General features: G+C 52.8%; 1 protein-coding gene across 13 annotated transcripts in view; it reads left to right on the top strand.

Annotated features, from left to right (window-relative positions):
* Positions 1-4,282: 4,282 nt before the first annotated feature.
* Positions 4,283-17,236, top strand: part of BCL7A (BAF chromatin remodeling complex subunit BCL7A) — a 30,540-nt gene continuing 17,586 nt past the window's right edge. For 6 of the 13 annotated variants that reach the window (XM_086347580.1, XM_086347576.1, XM_086347572.1 and 3 more), the window contains exons 1-3: positions 4,641-4,981; positions 12,473-12,554; positions 16,673-16,844. In XM_086347580.1, coding sequence (XP_086203706.1) covers positions 4,890-4,981; positions 12,473-12,554; positions 16,673-16,844 — 346 coding nt within the window. In that variant the 5' untranslated portion in view covers positions 4,641-4,889. Of the gene's footprint in view, positions 4,469-4,630; positions 4,982-12,472; positions 12,555-16,672; positions 16,845-17,236 lie in introns of those variants that run through there. The other 7 variants (XM_086347582.1, XM_086347577.1, XM_086347583.1 and 4 more) reach the window with 5 other exon arrangements.

Raw genomic sequence — 17,236 nt, 5'->3', positions numbered from 1 at the left:
ATTCCAGCTTGTGCTTCATGTAGCCCAGCATTTCTCATGATGTACTCTGCATATAAGTTAAATAAGCAGGGTGACAACATACAGCCTTGACATAATCCTTTCCCGATTTGGAACCAGTCCATTGTTCCAGGTCTGGTTCTGTTGCTTCTTGATCTGCATACAGATTTCTCAAGAGGCAGGTCAGGTAGTCTGGTATTCGAATCTCTTGAAGAATTTTCAACAGTTTGTTGTGATCCACACAGTCAAAGGCTTTGGCATAGTCAATACAGTAGAAGTAGACGTTTTTCTGGCACTCTCTCACTTTTTCGATGATCCAGCGGATGTTGGCAATTTGATCTCTGATTCCTCTGCCTTTTCTAACTCAAGCTTGCACATCTGGAAGTTCACAGTTCACATACTGATGAAGCCTAGCTTGGATAATTTTCAGCATTACTTTGCTAGCGTGAGATGAATGCAATTGTGTGGTAGTTTGAACATTCTTTGGCATTGCCTTTCCTTGGGATTGGAATGAAAACTGACCTTTTCTGATCCTGTGGCCACTGCTGAGTTTTCCAAATTTGCTGGCATATTGAGTGCAGCACTTTCACACCATCATCTTTTAGGATTTGAAATAGCTCAGCTGGAATTCCATCACCTCCACTAGCTTTGTTCATAGTGATGCTTCCTAAGGCCCACTTGACACTCCAGGATGTCTGGCTCTAGGTGAGTGATCACACCATCCTGATTATCTGGGTCTTAAAGATCTTTTTTTGTACAGTTCTTCTGTGTATTCTTGCCACTTTTTCTTAATATCTTTTGCTTCTTTTAGGTCCATACCATTTCTGTCCTTTGAGCCCACTTTGCATGAAATGTTCCCTCAGTATCTCTAATTTTCTTGAAGAGATCTCTAGTCTTTCCCATTCTGTTGTTTTCCTCTATTTCTTTGCATTGATCACTGAGGAAGGCTTTCTTATCTCTCCTTGCTATTCTTTAGAATTCTGCATTCAAATGGGTATATATTTCCTTTTCTCCTTTGTCTTTCGCTTCTCTTCTTTTCACAGCTATTTTTGAGGTCTCCTCAGACAAGCATTTTGCCTTTTTGCATTTCTTTTTCTTGGGGATGGTCTTGATCCCTGTCTCCTGTACAGTGTCACAAACCTCCGTCCATAGTCCTTCAGGCAGTCTGTCTATCAGATCTAATCCCGTGAATCTATCTCTCACTTTCATTGTATAATCGTAAGGGATTTGATTTAGGTCATACCTGAATGGTCTAGTGGTTTTCCCCACTTTCTTCAATTTAAGTCTGAATTTGGCAATAAGGAGTTCATGATCTGAGCCACGATCAACTCCTGGTCTTGTTTTTGCTGACTGTACAGAGCTTCTCCATCTTTGTTTGCAAAGAATATAATCAATCTGATTTTGGTGTTGACCATCTGGTGATGTCCATGTCTAGAGTCTTCTCTTGTGTTGTTGGAAGAGGGTGTTTGCTATGACCAGTGCATTCTCTTGGCAAAACTCTCTCAGTCTTTGCCCTGCTTCATTGTGTACTCCAAGGCCAAATTTGTCTGTTACCCCAGGTATTTCTTGACTTCATACTTTTGCATTTCAGTCCCCTATAATGAAAAGGACATCTTTTTTGGGTGTTAGTTCTAGAAGGTCTTGTAGGTCTTCATAGAACCATTCAACTTTGGCTTCTTCAGCATTACTGGTTGGGGCATAGATTTGGATTACTGTGATATTGAATGGTTTGCTTTGGAAATGAACAGAGATCATTCTGTCGTTTTTGAGGCTGCATCCAAGTACTGCCTTTCGGACTCTTTTGTTGACCATGATGCCATCATAGTCAACGCTGTCTATAGCACTTGCCAATTTCTGTAGTGTAAACGTGATCTCAAACTATTGACATGAGGTCACTGAACACAGAGTTGGGACGTGTAGGCCTGTCAGCACTCACTGACCCCACCCTGGGTACAATAAGCAAATCAGTCTCATCACTTAGGCAACCTGTATTGGTATCACCTGCAGGTCCAGGGACCCACCAGCCCTGAACTTGGATGTCAAATATTTATTTGGCCGCACGAGGTCTTAGTTGAGACACATGCAATCTTCAATCTTTGTTGCAGCATGGGGGATCTTTTTTGTTAGTGGCGGCATGCTAACTCTTACTTGCGGCATGTGGGATCTAGTTCCTTTGGAGTCCTTAGCCACTGGGCCACCAGGGAAGCCCCCTGAACTTGGACGTTGGTCATTGTGCACTAGCACTGCCCTCAGGAGCCTGGCAGAAGCAAATGTAAAGTATCTGGAGACGAAGGTAGCTTCATTCTAGGCCTCCAATTATCCCTATAAATAAATTTGGAAATACAGTGTCCAGCAAGGTTAAGGAAAATCAGGCAGATCACAAGGAAATAGGACACCATGAGTAAGAACTAGCAGAAACCGACTCTCAGAAACTTCAACTATCAATGGTCAGACAGACTATTAAACAACTGTGCTTTGTTGAAAGGAAGAAGTGTAAAAATATCTGCAGGAGACAGGAAACTATAAAAAGTGCCACACTAGATTTATAAAGAACATTTGTAGAGAGCTTTGTAGTTTAATCGGAGATGAAAAACATACATGCCTTCAGGGGCCATGTGGTAACACAAATGAGTACAGTGACTAGGTGACACATTGGTGACCTGGGGAGCTGTATCCAAAGGGTACAGGGCTCCTCAGCTGCAGCTGATTGTTGCCATGTGGCACACAGTGCCCAGTTTGCAGATCTGACATGTCTATAGAAGCTGGATGTTTGGATTTCTTTTTATTGTGGTCAAATACACATAACATAAAACGGACCACTGTGGGACCTCCTTGGCAGTCCAGTGGTTATGGCTCAGCGCTTTCACTGCCAAGGGCCTAGGTTTGATCCTTGGTTGGGGAATTAAGATCCTGCAAGTTGAGCGGCACAGCAAAAAAAAAAAAAACAACTCACCAAACACTGTAACAATTTAAAGGTATACAATTCAGTGGCATAAAGCACATTCACAGTCACCATTATCTTCTTTCAGAACTTTTTTTCATCACCCCTCCACCCCCAGAAAGGAAACTCCATACGCATTTGAAGTCACTTCCCATTCCCTACTCCCCACAGTCCCTGGCAACCACCAATCTGGTTTCTGTATCTATGGATTTGCCTAGCTTAGATAACTCGTGTAAGTGGAATCATATGATATTTGTCCTTTTGTGACTGGCTTCTTTCACTTAGGATGTTTTCAAAGTTCATCCATGCTGTGGCATGTATCAGTACTTCATTCCTTTTTAATGACTGACTAATATCCCACTGTATTAAATATGCACATTTGTCCATTCATCATTCAGTATTTGGATTTTAAAATATATCTTCTACTTTTGATTCAAATGTATGTTTTTAAATGTTATGTGTAACTTTAAGCATGTATCTGCTGGCCAGGTAAGTCAGAGCACCAGTGATATGGACCTGTGTTTTATGACCTGCTGTGACATGCTTTCCCATGTAGTCCTCACATTAGGAACGTGGGGTTCAGGATGGTAAAAGGACATGCCTAGGAAAAGGCCTTCAGTGGAGCTTCCACTCCATAGCGCCAGAAAATTCTCTACCCCACACCAAAACCTTGGGGCAAAGGGCTTGGTTTAAGAATGAGTGGTAGTCACACACCGAGCTCACAGCTTGTTGGGCTAGTTGATCTCCAAGGCACTGGGTTTACTGGCAGGGGTCATTCTCTTTCCGGAACATCCATCTGGGCACGAACCCGCTCTGTTCAATACCAGTTTAGCTGCAGCTGAACACAAGGATGGCTTATCCCGGTAATTGTAGATTGGTGCAGAGCTGTCTTGAGGCACCGCGGGGAAGACACCAGCCCAGAAGTCCTCCTCGTAGCCGGCCAGTCTACTTTACCTGCCAGGGTCATTTGTGCGGTAGCAGCAGCTGGGCTGAGCCCGGAACTTACATCAGGTGTGGCTTAAGCTCAAATGTGGTTCTAGGACAGAAACTCCAGCGTGGGTCCGCTTCCCTTATTTATGGCGAGGGCAACTTATCACTAGAGGCAATGTCTAAGAGCCCCTCTTGAAATGCTAATAATCATCCAGGTTCTCCTGCGCCGAAAGCTATTTAAGAAGCAAGGTCGAATGTCTCTCGTGGTCACCCCAAGCTCATTTCCTCCCACCCTACTTTTCCAAAAGGACGAAAGACAGGGAAGCGACGTCCTAGCTCGCGTATTTAAACCGGGCATAAGGCCAGCAGAGGTCCGCGTTTCTCAACTCTTTCCAAGAGCACCTCCCGTCCCGAATCGGCGCCTTCAACTCTGAGAAGTCGGGAGCCCCACAGGAAACTTGCATTATTGCAGCCGCTGCCACACACTCGGGGCCGCGGAGCGGCGGCCGCGCCGGCTCCCCAGGAATGCGTCCGCTCCACGGCGGGCCGGCCAGCCGGCCCGCTGTCCACGGGGGACCCCTCGGCACCTGCGGCCTCCGAGTAAGTGTCCGTGCGCACCTCCGCCCGCCAGCCCGCCTCCCCCACTACCCCGCGTGCCCGGAGCCGGGGGTAGCCAGGAGCCCCTCGCCACCTCCCCGGGGAGCGGGGGTCGCGGGCGCCTCCCCCGGGTGGGCGGAGAGGCTGCCGGCGCTGCTCCGCGGCGGCGGCGCCCGGAGGCCGCACTAGCGGCGGCCGCGGCGGCGCTGCTCCCCCTGCTTGGTGCAGCTGCCGCCCGGCGCTTGCGCACTGGGCCCTGGGCGCGCGGCGGCACCAGGCTTTGTGTGTGTGTGTATGTGTGCGAGTGTGTGTGTGTCCGTGTGTGAGTGAGTGAGCGGGCGGGCGGGCGCGAGTGTGGCCGCCGCGGAGCGCGAGCAGGACCCGGCGGGCGCGCTCCCCCAGCCTCTCTCTCCCCGCCAGAACCATGTCGGGCAGGTCGGTTCGAGCCGAGACCAGGAGCCGGGCCAAAGATGATATCAAGAGGGTCATGGCGGCTATCGAGAAAGTGCGCAAATGGTAAGCGGAGGCGCCGGCTCGTTCGCTCGCCGGCTCGGCGCCGCGGCCGCCCCGAACCCCGAAACCAGATACAAAAAGCCGGCGGGGCGCAGCGCCCCGGGCCGCCCGCGGGCCCGGGAGTTGGAGAGGGCGGGCGGCGCGCGAGCCGGGTCACCTGTGCGCGGCGGGGGCCGCGGCCGCTGCCCAGGTGCGCTCGCGCCTGTCGCCCACCTGGCGCGGCGGCGGCAGCCTGGAGGCGACAGGCGCCCCGGGCCGGGCGGTGGAGCAGCGGGCAGTCCCCGGCGCAGCGCTTGGCTCCCGGGAGGGGGACTCGGGGCCGGCCCCAGAAGCCATTTCGTTTTGTGCAAGTCACATGAAAGCGGCTTCCCGCGCGCCGGGGCCGCGATGCCGGCGGCGGAGGGGAGAGCGCGAGCTCCATTGTGCAGGCACCGAGCGGGCCGCCGCCGTCTCCGTCTCCTCCCCGCGCGCCCCGGGCGGCGCAGCGCCGGCCCCCGCGCCCTTGCCCGCGCCGGGCCTCCCTCTCTCCCTCCCTCCCCGGCTGGCTCGCTTGCTCGCTCCCCGCCTCCCAGGCTCGGCGCCCTCGAGTCTGCGGAGTTTGTAGAGCGCGAGCCGTTTAAATTTAGCGCTTTGGGCTGCCTGGAGAGAGGGCTCTTGGCGACGAAGAAAGATGGGGGCGAGCGCGAGGAGGAAACGCTGGCTGCGGCCGCGGGGCCCGGGGCTCCTGGCGCCCCCCACCCCCCTTCCCGCCCAGCTCTGCCGGGACCCGGGCTCGGGGGCTCGGGCGAGCTAACGTTTGGGGCCAGACCCCGGTCCTGGGCCGCGTGTGCTGCTCCAAACCCGGCGGTTCGTGTTTGTTTTGCAGAGAGAGCTGTTGTTTTTGTTCTCTGCGCGGGGGGCGAGGGGGACTCGGGTGTCGGGCCGTGCGGTTTCTCCAGCTCACGTTAGATTCCGTCCGGCGTGGCCTGGTTGTAATTAATACGACTGAACGTTTCCCCGGCCTCGTCCGGGTCTGTCTCGGAATCGGCCCGAGGGCCAGGCCCGAGACGGCAGCCGATCGTCAGGTTGGGGCAGACTTGTTGAAAACTCCCGGCTCCTGGATTTCAACTTTATTATTTTTTTCCCACGGCTTCACCAGGGTCAGGGAGGGAGAAGAGCCGCCGCGACGTTCGAGTGTCAGTGCCCGCGGGCTCATTCTGACCCTTTATTTAAAGCCTGAAAACCCGGCAAGGCCCCGTGGCGGGCTCTGTTTATGTTTAGGGGTGTCATTTCTCAAGTAACGCCTGGGTCTCTCAAAACCACTGGGGGCGAGCCTCCAGTCTAGCCGTGTCACAAGTTAGCTGTCCTTTCTGAGTCAAACCCAACAAAAAAGGCAAGAGGAAAATCAATAAAGTCCACGTGCTCCCGGGCCTCCTATGGAAAGGGCTGTCTGCAGATGGCCGGATGCCCAGCCGAGGGCTGGGTTTGGCTCCAATGGGACAAAGAATTTTCAGAACCGTGAGAAGGGGAGGCCTTCCAAAGTTGAGATCCAAGTCTTCCCTGCCGTGGGAGCTCCCCTGACGCGCAGGGCGCCGAGTGCCGGGACTGGAGCCATTTAAAAATGGCAGAAACAGCTGCAGGCCAAAACACACACAGGAAAAACAAGCCCACCACCCCCTCTCCAGCGGGATTCTCAGAGGCAAGGCTGGAGTTGTCCCCTGCCTGAGCGCCTAGGCAAAGAAAGAGCTGTTGTCTGGGCCTGAGTTCCTTCTGTTACCAGCCTAGAGGTGAGAAAGGGGTGGGGGCACGCTGCCTTTCTGTGCTTCGGGAGGCCTGGTGGGGCCTTCTGCCCCAGGTTCCCAGCCTGGCAGAGGCCCCTGCACCCTGACAGCTGCTCCTGGAGGGCCCACCCGCCAGCTGCTCTGCTGGGAGGGCAGATGGAGCTGTGGGGTTTTCCACCCTGGGGGCCCCAGAGCAGCCAGCCTGGAAGCCTTCAGTGCTGCTGAGCAGGCTCTGGTTTGAGGGGGGAGGGGAGGAGAACCTGTCTCCCTCCCTTTTTGTGTTTTGGGAAACTAGGAGTCAAGTACATTAAACACCTCAGACTTTGGGATCTTATGACTGGACTTCCAGTTCACTTCCTTGCTGTGACTTTGGGCTAACCACATAACTTCTCTAACCATGACAGCAAAGGGTCCCTGTGTGCCTTCTCCCCTCCTGGAATAATACCATGTCTCCAAAAGCACTTAATCCTTCACACGGGGAGGGGTGTATGTGTGAATCTCTCAGGGGTGTGTGTGTATGTGTGTGTGTGTGTGAGTGAATCTCTCAGTCGTGTCCGACTCTTTGCGACCCCATGAACTATAGCCCGCCAGGCTCCTCTGTCCATGGAATTCTCCAGGCAAGAATACTGGAGTGGGGAGCCATTTCCCTGGCTATTAAATGCTGCCTTTATTGTCAGGTAGAAGCTTGGTTTTGCTGATTTTTTTTTCCCTCCTGCCCATTCTAAGCAAAAGGGACTTTACCTTATTTCATAGGTTTCCCCAGCACCAAGAAGCCAAATCCTACCCTCGCTCTGCCTTTAGAATGTGTCTTCCAGTCAGCCCTTGTGGTTTGGGGTTGTTTATTAACTCTGTGGCCACCAACCGTGTCTGGGACGTCCTACTGGCTGGGACACTGGGTTGCCAGATTTAGCAAATAAAATTACAGGACACCCAGTTAAATTTGAATTTCAGATAAACAACAAAATAATATTTTTAAATATATATATATATATAGTGTGTAAGTGTGTCCCATGCACTGTTTGGGACATACTTATACTAAAAAATATTATTCACTGTTTATCTGAAATTAACTCAACATCCCCTTTCTCTCTTTTTTTAAAAAATTCAGAATGGAGGTGCCTAGCATACCACTCAGCCTGTAAGCCTAGGGTGGTGTTTCTCAGTCCCGGTGACCCCTAAAAATCCCTCCTTCTGCCAAGCCCGACCCTTCCCCTCCTCTGGAAAAAGCCAGCAGCCAGCTTGTGGCCGCCCTGTCCATAGCTACCGGCTATTTCTCCTCTCCTTTCTGTTTGATACCCCAGCGAGGCCAGCTGGTGGAGTGCAAGGCAGCCAGATCATGGCTGAAGGAAGAACAAAATGGTGGGCTCCTCTGGGGGGAAACTGGGGCAGGGTTAGGAGGCCTGGTGCGGGTGGAGAAGAGAGGGAAGTGGGAGTCATTGGCAGGCGGTAAAAGGCTTGAGCCTTGAAGTAGGCTTAGGCCCAGGGACCCCTGGGACTGCGGTCTGAAGGGTCCCTCAGTGACTTGTGGAGCCGCAGAGAGGCCTGTTCCCCGAGCCCTCCCACGGTCCCTAGGGGCGGGGGGTTTGACTGTGCCTAGACTCTCCTCAGTACCTGCAGGGGACCCTCCTGCCAGGCACAGGGCGGGTCAAGCGGGCCTGGGCCTAGTTAGGATGAAGCCAGCCATAGCTAGACCTTCTCTGGCATCAAGGACTACTCCTGGGAAGTGGAGAGGAAGTGATGGCTTCAGAGCTGTCTTTGCGGGAGTCAGGTCTCCCTGGCTGGCCAGCGCTCGGAGCTGACCCTGAGGGAACATTAGGAATTGGCCTCAGCTTGGAGGATCTAGGGAGAGGGGTGCTCGTAGTTTACACAGGAGCTTGTGCTGGGATGGGGCGTTTGGGGCTGTATTCCTCCAGCTGACTCCTTTTGTTCAGAAACCCACCTGGCGGGGCAGAGACAGGCACTTCAGCCTGGCTGGTTACAGGAGGGCTCCGGGCGTGCCCGTCAAAGGCCATGTCGGGCTGCAGCCTGGAGGTTGTGGTGAATCCAGTCCTGTGCCTAGAGGTGGTGAGACTCAGGGGTCTGAGAGAGCCAAGGGCCCCATCTTGAGAGAGGCACTGCTCCTCAGGGCGTGCGGGTCCCTCATGGCCATCTTGTGTTTTTGAGAATGGCCAGCAATCTGGATTTGAATGTGGGGTTTGACTTGTTTGTTGGTTTTATTTTTCCAAGTCTGGCAATGGATTCTTATTTTTTAAAGCACCATATAGACCAGACAAAATGTGCCTCTTGGCTGCTCGTCTACCACCACAAATGTAAGGGGATAAGTACAGTGTAATACACTCCTTGGGGGTTGAGGGGGCTGCGAGTCCTAGGGTGATGGGTTTGGAGCTGGTGGTAGGAACGCTTCGCTGCTCCTCTAGGTTCGTATGTCGTTTCCTAAGGCGCTGCCGAGCCGCTGGCTTGATGACACACCCAACACTCCCTGGACATGCCTACAAAGTACCGGGTTCTCACTCAGCATCTTGCCCCTGAACTCCAGGGCCTGTCTCTCCCTGGGAGGCTGCCGGCTGGACTGCAGACTGTGATCAGAGTCTCAGCGCTCTTCCCTCTGACCCCTGGCCCCTCAGTGCCTACACCTAGGACTGGAACTGAAGAGCAGTTTCTAATGCTTGGAGCGAGTTGGGACCTGGGGCCAAGGGAGGCAACCAGAACCCGGCCATGTTCCGCTCAGAACCTGCGGGGCCCGTAACCTCCCTGGAAAGTACCTGCGACTTGCCACGTTCATCTCAGCTCACGTGTGGCCTGCGAAGCCCAGGTCTGGCACCCTTTATACCCTGAGAGGTGTCCTGTGTATTGCAAGTCAGTTACTTTTTTTTCTGTTTTAAACACAATCAAGCCTTGGATCTGACCTACCGGGGCCTGGGCAGAAGAAACCAGCTTGTGAGGAGTGAGTGCCTGTGGCCCTTTGGGTGGGATTGGAGCAGTTTGTGCCTCTTTGTCCAGCTTCTGTGGCTGATGAGCTCTATGGAGTCATTTCTTAGTGTTTTTCACGGGAGACAGAATACCAGGGGTCACAGCCCACGTCCAACCGCGGTTCTGCCGTTGCGGTAGCTGCGTGACCGTGAACTAGTGGTATAACTTCTCTGGGCCTCCCGTTTCCTCATCTGTAAAGCAGGATGACAATAGTTCCCCTCTGATAGGCCTGTGTAAATAAAGCATTTGGCATGAAGTAAGCTCTCAGCACACAAAGGCTATTGTGATGGCTGCCTTGTCACCGAGGTTGTTTCTTGGAATGTCTCTGTCCCTTCCAGGCACCTTCTGGTTATTCAGAATGGAGATGGGGAAAGACTGGGGTTGTGGGTCATCCATCCTGCCTCCAGGAGGTTGGGGACAGGTGGATGGTGACTTAGGTACCTGCCTTTATTTAATTCTCTCAAGGCTTAAAGGGACAGGGCTGGGGGCTGGGGGAGCTACTCCAGAAAGCAGCGTGGCAGGGAGGTGTGAACACTGGTGAGAATGACTCCACCTCCCCCTACCTCAGTTTCTTTAACAAACAGGAAAGGTGACTATTTACTGTCACCAGAGATTATGGGAAAATTAAAGCAAGTGTGTGTAGTGCTTATCACACAGAAGGCACTAGAAACGGTCACAGTAGAATTGTTGTTGTTGTTTTGTCGCCCAGTTGTGTCCAACTCTTTGCGACCTCATGGACTGCAGCAGGCCAGGCCTCCCCGTCCCTCACCATCTCCCAAAGTTTGCCCAAGTTCATGTCCATTGCATCGGTGAGGTCATCCAGCCATCTCATCCTTTGACGCCCTCTTCTCCCTCTGCCCTCAGTCTTTCCCAGCATCAGGGCCATTTCCAGTGAGTTGGCTGTTTGCATCAGATGACCAAACCAAAATACTGGAGCTTCAGCTTCAGAATCAGTCCTTCCAATGAGTATTCAGAGTTGATCTCCCTTAAGGTTGACTGGTGTGATCTCCTTGCAGTCCAAGGGACTTTCAGAAGTCTTCTGCATAGTAGGATAAATGTTGATAAAAGCCAGGCCCTAGGGACTTCCCAGGCAGTCCAGTGGTAAGGACTCAGTGCTTCCACTGCAGGGGGTTAGGATTCGATTCCTGGTTGGGGAACTGAAAAAAAAAGCCAGGCCTTAGCTTCTTCCAGCAGAGGACTTTGGGAACCATGCAGGCACAGTTTGGGGCGTGGAAGTGTCTGTGGTTTTGGTTAGCTGGGTCCCCAGAAGTCCCGGTGGTGGGTTGGTGCCAGCTGGTGGGAATGTGTCCCTTTAGCTCGGTCTACTTTCCCATGGAGGGGAGGACCCAAGGCCAAGGTCTTGGCGGGGAGGCTGGACAAGGTGTCCGCAGCCGCTCGTAATTCTCGGCTCTGGTGCAACCCCTGTTGCTAAAATTGCTGAGGTCTCCTGGCTGCCATGCCACCTGCAGCAGGTGTGTGTCTGGCCCCGACATCATCTCATGGGGCCCTTGAATCAGCTGATTTCCTTAGCATGACCTCCCACGTCTCTGAGACGGCAGAGTCTGGTGCTGGGAATGTGGACTCCAGAGCCCCAGCGACCTGGTTGGAATCCCAGCCTTTCTTCTGGGGGAGCTTTCCCTGAGCCTCTGTTTCCTCAGGCATGTGGTCTCTGGTTGTCACCCCTAGTGCTAGGGGCAGGAAGCTACAGGACCTGATTTTTAGGCTGTGAGAGGTCGGGACTGAACTTGGGAGGCTGGGGTGATTACTAGAGGAGGAAGATGATGCTTGGAGTAGAGAGGTGGGAGGAGAGAGTGGTCATTATCATTACCTTTGGTGAAAACTAGTCACTCGCTTTCCTTCCCACGGCTTGTGGCTTACTTCTCACTGTCAACCTGCCTTTGACAACTGTGCCCCAGGCGTTCAGGATGCAGCTGAGGGTGGGTCAGGGGCAGCGGTGCAGATATTAGAAGCTGAGACCCTGAACTCAAGCCCATCTCTGAGTGTAGGGTCTCGGAGCAACCTCCCACCTGGCTGCTGCCCTCCGCCCGGGCCGAGCTTCCTGTCGCCATCCCTGAGCATCAGTGTCTGGGGGCCGAGGCCACTGGGCATCCAGGTTTGCCCCCGTGCTGATCAAACTGGCACTTGCCCGGAAGAGCCTGGGGAACTGGCACTCATGCTGTCTGCTCCCGCCTCCCTTCCCAGGACCTCAGAGGACTTGCCAGGAGGGCGGGGCGAGCCCCTGGATGCCCTTGTTGAAGACCCTCCCACCCCACCCTAGCCCCACTGGAGGAAATGCCCTGTTGGTCTGACGATCTCTCTGCTGCCCAGAGGGCTCAGGTGGCCCAGTTTTCTGGTTCCCTTCATCCAGAGGAATCATCCCAGTGGCAGTGACCTGCCCCCACTCCCATCTTACCAAGCACTTCTACCCAAATACAAGAAAGTGTCCACATGCTTTGTCTCCCGTAATTCTTGTGGCCACCTGGAGAGGTTGACAACCCCATGTGGTCCAAAAGATAGGGAAACTGAGGCTCTGGCTGGTGAAGTGACTTACTCTCGGCGGCGGGGGGCAGGATGGGGGGAATCCCAGCCAGTGCTGGGATTCACACCTGCGTCTGCATGATCCAGAGACGTTCTCTCAGCCCCACCTGGGGTAGTTGCTGTGTCACAGCTGCTCCAAGGGCATGTGGCCCACACCCCCCACCAGCGTGAGCAGGGGTCCACCCCAGAAGCCCCCTGGTAACGGGTTCTTCCTCGTCCTCTGCAGGGAGAAGAAGTGGGTGACTGTGGGTGACACATCCCTGCGAATCTACAAGTGGGTCCCCGTGACGGAGCCAAAGGTTGACGATGTGAGTATGGGAGCTGGTCCCTGGAGTGGGGCTGCCCGTCCACGCTCCCCACCATGGCGACAGGGGACTGGCTGTCCACTGCCACCCTCCATGTGGGGACCTGGGGGCAGAACACTTGGAAAGCAGAAGGATCCAGCTTGGGGCTGGAGAGGCTGCTGGATCTACCCCTCCCCCAGTAGTCTACCTCTCCCCCATAGTCCAGCCTGAGTTTGGCCCTCAGAGAAGGGGGGAGTGTCCCCTGCAAGTCGCCTCTTCCGACAGGAGCCCTACGATTTGCCCCACACTTTAGCGCCAAGGTGTCCTCTCTCATAGACTGAGCACCATGGTTTTGGGGTGGGCATGGTGGTACCTGCAGACAGGCAGGCCCTCCGCCATCATCGTAGGGCCATTCCTGGCCCCTGACCATCTGTCAGACATTACTTTGTGGAGTTGAGCTCTGTATCCACCCTGTACAAAGGAAGACACGAACTCAGAGAGGCAAAGCCATTTCCCCAGAGTCACACAGCAACTGTCAGATCTGTCTGACTCCAAAGCACATATTCTCTACTCTTGGAGAGCCTTCTGGGGGTTGGAGCTGCTGGTGAAGGGTGACCCCAGAGAGTGGCGCAGAGAAGCCTGGGCACTTAGTTGTTAAGGGGAGGGTTCCAGGCGGAGCGATGACTATGACCACTAGGGGGAGCCCTGGTGTCTGTGCCTAATCTTAAATTTAGTCCAATTGCTCAGTCCTGTCCCACTCTTGGCAACCCCATGTACTGCAGCATGCCAAGCTTCCCTGTCCATCACCAACTCCCGAACCCTACTCAAATTCATGTCTATCACATCGGTGATGCCATCCAACCATCTCATCCTCTGTCATCCCCTTTTCCCACCTTCATTCTTTCCCCGCATCAGGGTCTTTTCCAATGAGTCGGTTCTTCGCATCAAGTGGCCAAAGTATTATAGTTTCAGCTTCAGCACCAGTCCTTCCAATGAATATTCAGGACTGATTTCCTTCAGGATTGACTGCTTGGATCTCCTCGCAGTCCAAGAGACTCTCAAGAATCTTCTCCAACACTGCAGTTCAAAAGCATCAATTCTTTGGCACTCAGCTTTCTTTATGGTCCAACTCTCACATCCATACATGACTGCTGGAAAAACCATAGCTCTGACTAGACAGATCTTTGTTGCCAAAGTAATGTCTTTGCTTTTTAATATGCTGTCCTAATTTTAGGGATTGATGGCTGGCAGCTGCCCCACATCACAGATAGTTTTGTAGCTCTTTGGCTCCCAGGCAGGTTACCCTCAAAGACCCCCGGGTCAGCTACTATCATTTCCAGTCAAAATCCAGAATGGTCCGACCAACTAGCCTCCCCGTGGGCTGTTCCTTCTGCCTGGAGTGCCGTCCCTGCTCATGCGAGGGTGGCTCACACTGACATACGTGCTTCCAGTCGTGACAGTATGCATGATTGGTAGGTTACTAGGGACCTAAGGAGGGGCAGGGAATTCCCTGGCGGTCCAGTGGTTAGGACTCGGTGCTTCCACTACCGAGGACCCAGGTTCGATCCTTTGGTCAGGAAACTAAGATCCCACATGCCACGTGGCTTGGCCAAAAAAATAAAAAAGGCAGGGCAAAGCCTCCCTCCGCCATTTCCAATGACCTACCCCACAAGTCTGGGGTCTCCAGACAGGGCTGAGGCACTGTTCTTGACCCTTTGATCACGTTAGCCCCTAGGTGAGTCGACACTGGGCTGAGATGGCGGTGGCGTGTCGTCCCCTCTGGTCCTGGCCTGGCTCATGGAGCCACCAGGGCTGCTTTACCCCAGAGGCACCAACACAGACCATCACGGCCTTCAGTGTGGGCCATTCCGGAGGGAGAGCAGAGTGCGGCCAGCCTCCTGGAAGGCAGCTTCTGGCTCCTGCCCATGTCTGCGCCTTTCACATCATTAGGTGTTGTATAAACGCCGGTTGCATTTGAGAAGATGTGGTCCCTGCTCTCAAGGAATTTATAATCTCGTTGGGGGAAGATAATTATAGAATAGCATGAAACAGACATCAGGGAAGCGCCAAATGGATTGTGATCAAGGAGAAAACGTAATCGATGGGGTTTGGGGAAGGACAGGGCAGCCCAGGGCTGGACAGAGACCTCTAGCTGTGGAGTTGGACAGGATAGCCTTAATTAACCTGTGATTCCAGACAGGTGACCCCACCTTGCTGGGTCTTAGTCCCCTCTTTTGTGCACTGGAGCATTACTATCTGGCTCCTGGGGTTTTCTGCAACAGAGCAAAGGCAGTATATCATATGGGAAGAACTTAGCTCAGCGTGGCTGTGCAGACGGCGCTTAGATGCTAATTCGTTGTCGTCTCTGAGCTGAGATGTACAATATTCCTGCCTGCTCCCTCTCAGGCGATGGGTCCCACTCCTGGCTGAGCACTTGATCCCTTGGGAGTCTCGACAAAATGCAGGTTCCCAGGTGCCACCCCAGACAGCTGAATCTGCATCTCTGATGGTGGTGGCTGGGAATCTGCATTGGAAAAGGACAGCTTTTCATGTTTTTAAATGCCCATTAATGGCATGGTTACATCATTTTTTTTCTTCAGAATTTTCTTGAAATTTTTATTCTCTTAAATAGGTAAAACATGTTACAAGATTCAAATGTTACTTAAAAACCCTTTAAAAAAAAAAAAACTATGACAATTCACCTGCATAAAATTCACGCTTTTAAATTGTGCCAGCCAATGTTGGTATGTTCACAGTGCTGCAACCATCATCACTGTAATTCCAGAATGTTTTCATTAACCCATAAAGAATAAGGAAAACTCATACTGTCCTGAAGATCCTAGAGTCAACTATCTGTCTGTGTATATTTGCATATTCTTTAAATGTTACTTTATTTTTTTAATAGCCTTATCTTTTTAAAAAAATATATTTTCTATTTATTTGGCTGTAGTGGCTCTTAGTTGCAGCATGTGGGACCTAGTTCCTTGACCAGGGATCGAACCCTGGCCCGCCGACTTGGGGGCTCAGAATCCCAGCCACTGGCCCACCAGGGAAGTCCGCAGTATTATCTTTTTGTAAATCTACATCCCATTCCCATGAGTACCTCCGACCCCCCCCAGCTCTCTTCCTTGGAGACAACCGATGTTCATGTATCCTTCCAGGGAGCGTGTGCATGTGCACACCCACACCCACCCACCCACCCACCCACCCACACACACACACACACACATTCCTTTATGCTCTTCCTTTACCACCAATGGCAGCATCCTGTTCATGTGTTCTGCGTCTTTTATACATCTCGGGGATACTAAAATATTTTAATATGTGGATATTTCTGTGGATCTTTCTGCATTTGTATGGAAGAGCTTCCCTGGCGTCTGTAATTGGTGCATACCGTTGCAGTGAATGAATGTACTGAACTTTGTTTAACAAGACTTTTTCCAATGGAGGCAGTTAGGTTGTTTCCAACACAATCCCACATGGGACTTCCCTGGTGGTCCGGTGGCTAAGACTCCATGCTCCCAATGCAGGGGACCCAAGTTCAATCCCTGGTCAGGGAACTAGATCCCACATGATACAACTAAAGATCCCGAATGTTATAACTAAGACCTGGTGCAGCCAAATAAATAAGTTAAAAAAAATGGAACCACATGTAAAGAGCATCCCCTTCACCCCTCCTCACCTAGTCTCCAGAGTTGGGTCAGAAGTCAGCTGACTGTCTTTAAGGAAGGCAGTGTCTGGGGCCTAGTAGAAGTGCATGAGCTGGCTTTTCCATCCCTCACCTGGCATTCCTGTACCAGCTTCGGGCTGAGTGACCACGGCCTTTTCACCAGGGGAAATTCCCACCAGCCAGGGTGTTTGCAGGCCTGCGGGGTAGCCCCTACAAGCAAGGTGGTGTTACCCCCAGCATCGCCAGCCCACCCCCCAGAAACTTCCCCTCCACAGGGCTCCTTGATCCCAAAGCAAGGGGACCCCCCTCATGGGACATGTTCAAAGGCAGGCCGGTGGAGCCCTCCAGAGATGTGGGGGCTCCAAGATGCGTCCTCGGAATAAAATACTCATCCCGTTCCCCAGGGTCTCACTTGTGTGTGCAGACATGGACAATTCAGTGACTCGGTTTCTGCATCACTTTTCTCCTCCAGAAAAACAAGAACAAGAAGAAGGGCAAAGATGAGAAGTGTGGCTCAGAGGTGACCACGCCGGAGAACAGCTCCTCCCCGGGAATGATGGACATGCATGGTGAGCTTCGCGCGGCCGCCGGCTGGGCCCGTCTCCTGCCCGGAGCGCTCGGCTGTGTTTTTGTTTTGCCAGCAGGTTTGTTCACATTCCAGGCCAGGGGTAGGAGGGCTGGGCAGGCTGGGCAGGACCGGGAGGCCCCAGTGCCAAGGAAGAGGCTCATCGGAGGAGAAGAAGCTTCTTTTCCCAGAGCAACGAGCCAAGAATCATAAAATGAGCCAGAGTGGGTCTTCCTGGAGATCCAGGGACACCACACTTCCAGTGTAGGGGGCCCAGGTTCAATCCCCGGTCAGGGAACTCTATCCCACATGCCACAGCTAAGACCTGGTGCAGCTAAAGAAGTAAATATTTTCAAAACCTGAGCCAGAAATATTAAATAAGACCTCCTTCTCACCCAGTGACACAAACCTCACAGGAGATGTTCTGTGAGTCCCATGTGCCCAGGAAGTTTTTTGGAGTAACTATCTCTT

Source organism: Bos grunniens, chromosome 17 (genome assembly GCF_055505025.1).
Source record: "Bos grunniens cultivar Pamir isolate PY7600 chromosome 17, Bosgru_T2T1.0, whole genome shotgun sequence".
Taxonomy (NCBI): Eukaryota; Metazoa; Chordata; class Mammalia; order Artiodactyla; family Bovidae; genus Bos; species Bos grunniens.
The sequence above is the reverse complement of the archived record's forward strand: the minus strand, read 5'-3'. Positions and strand labels throughout refer to the sequence as shown.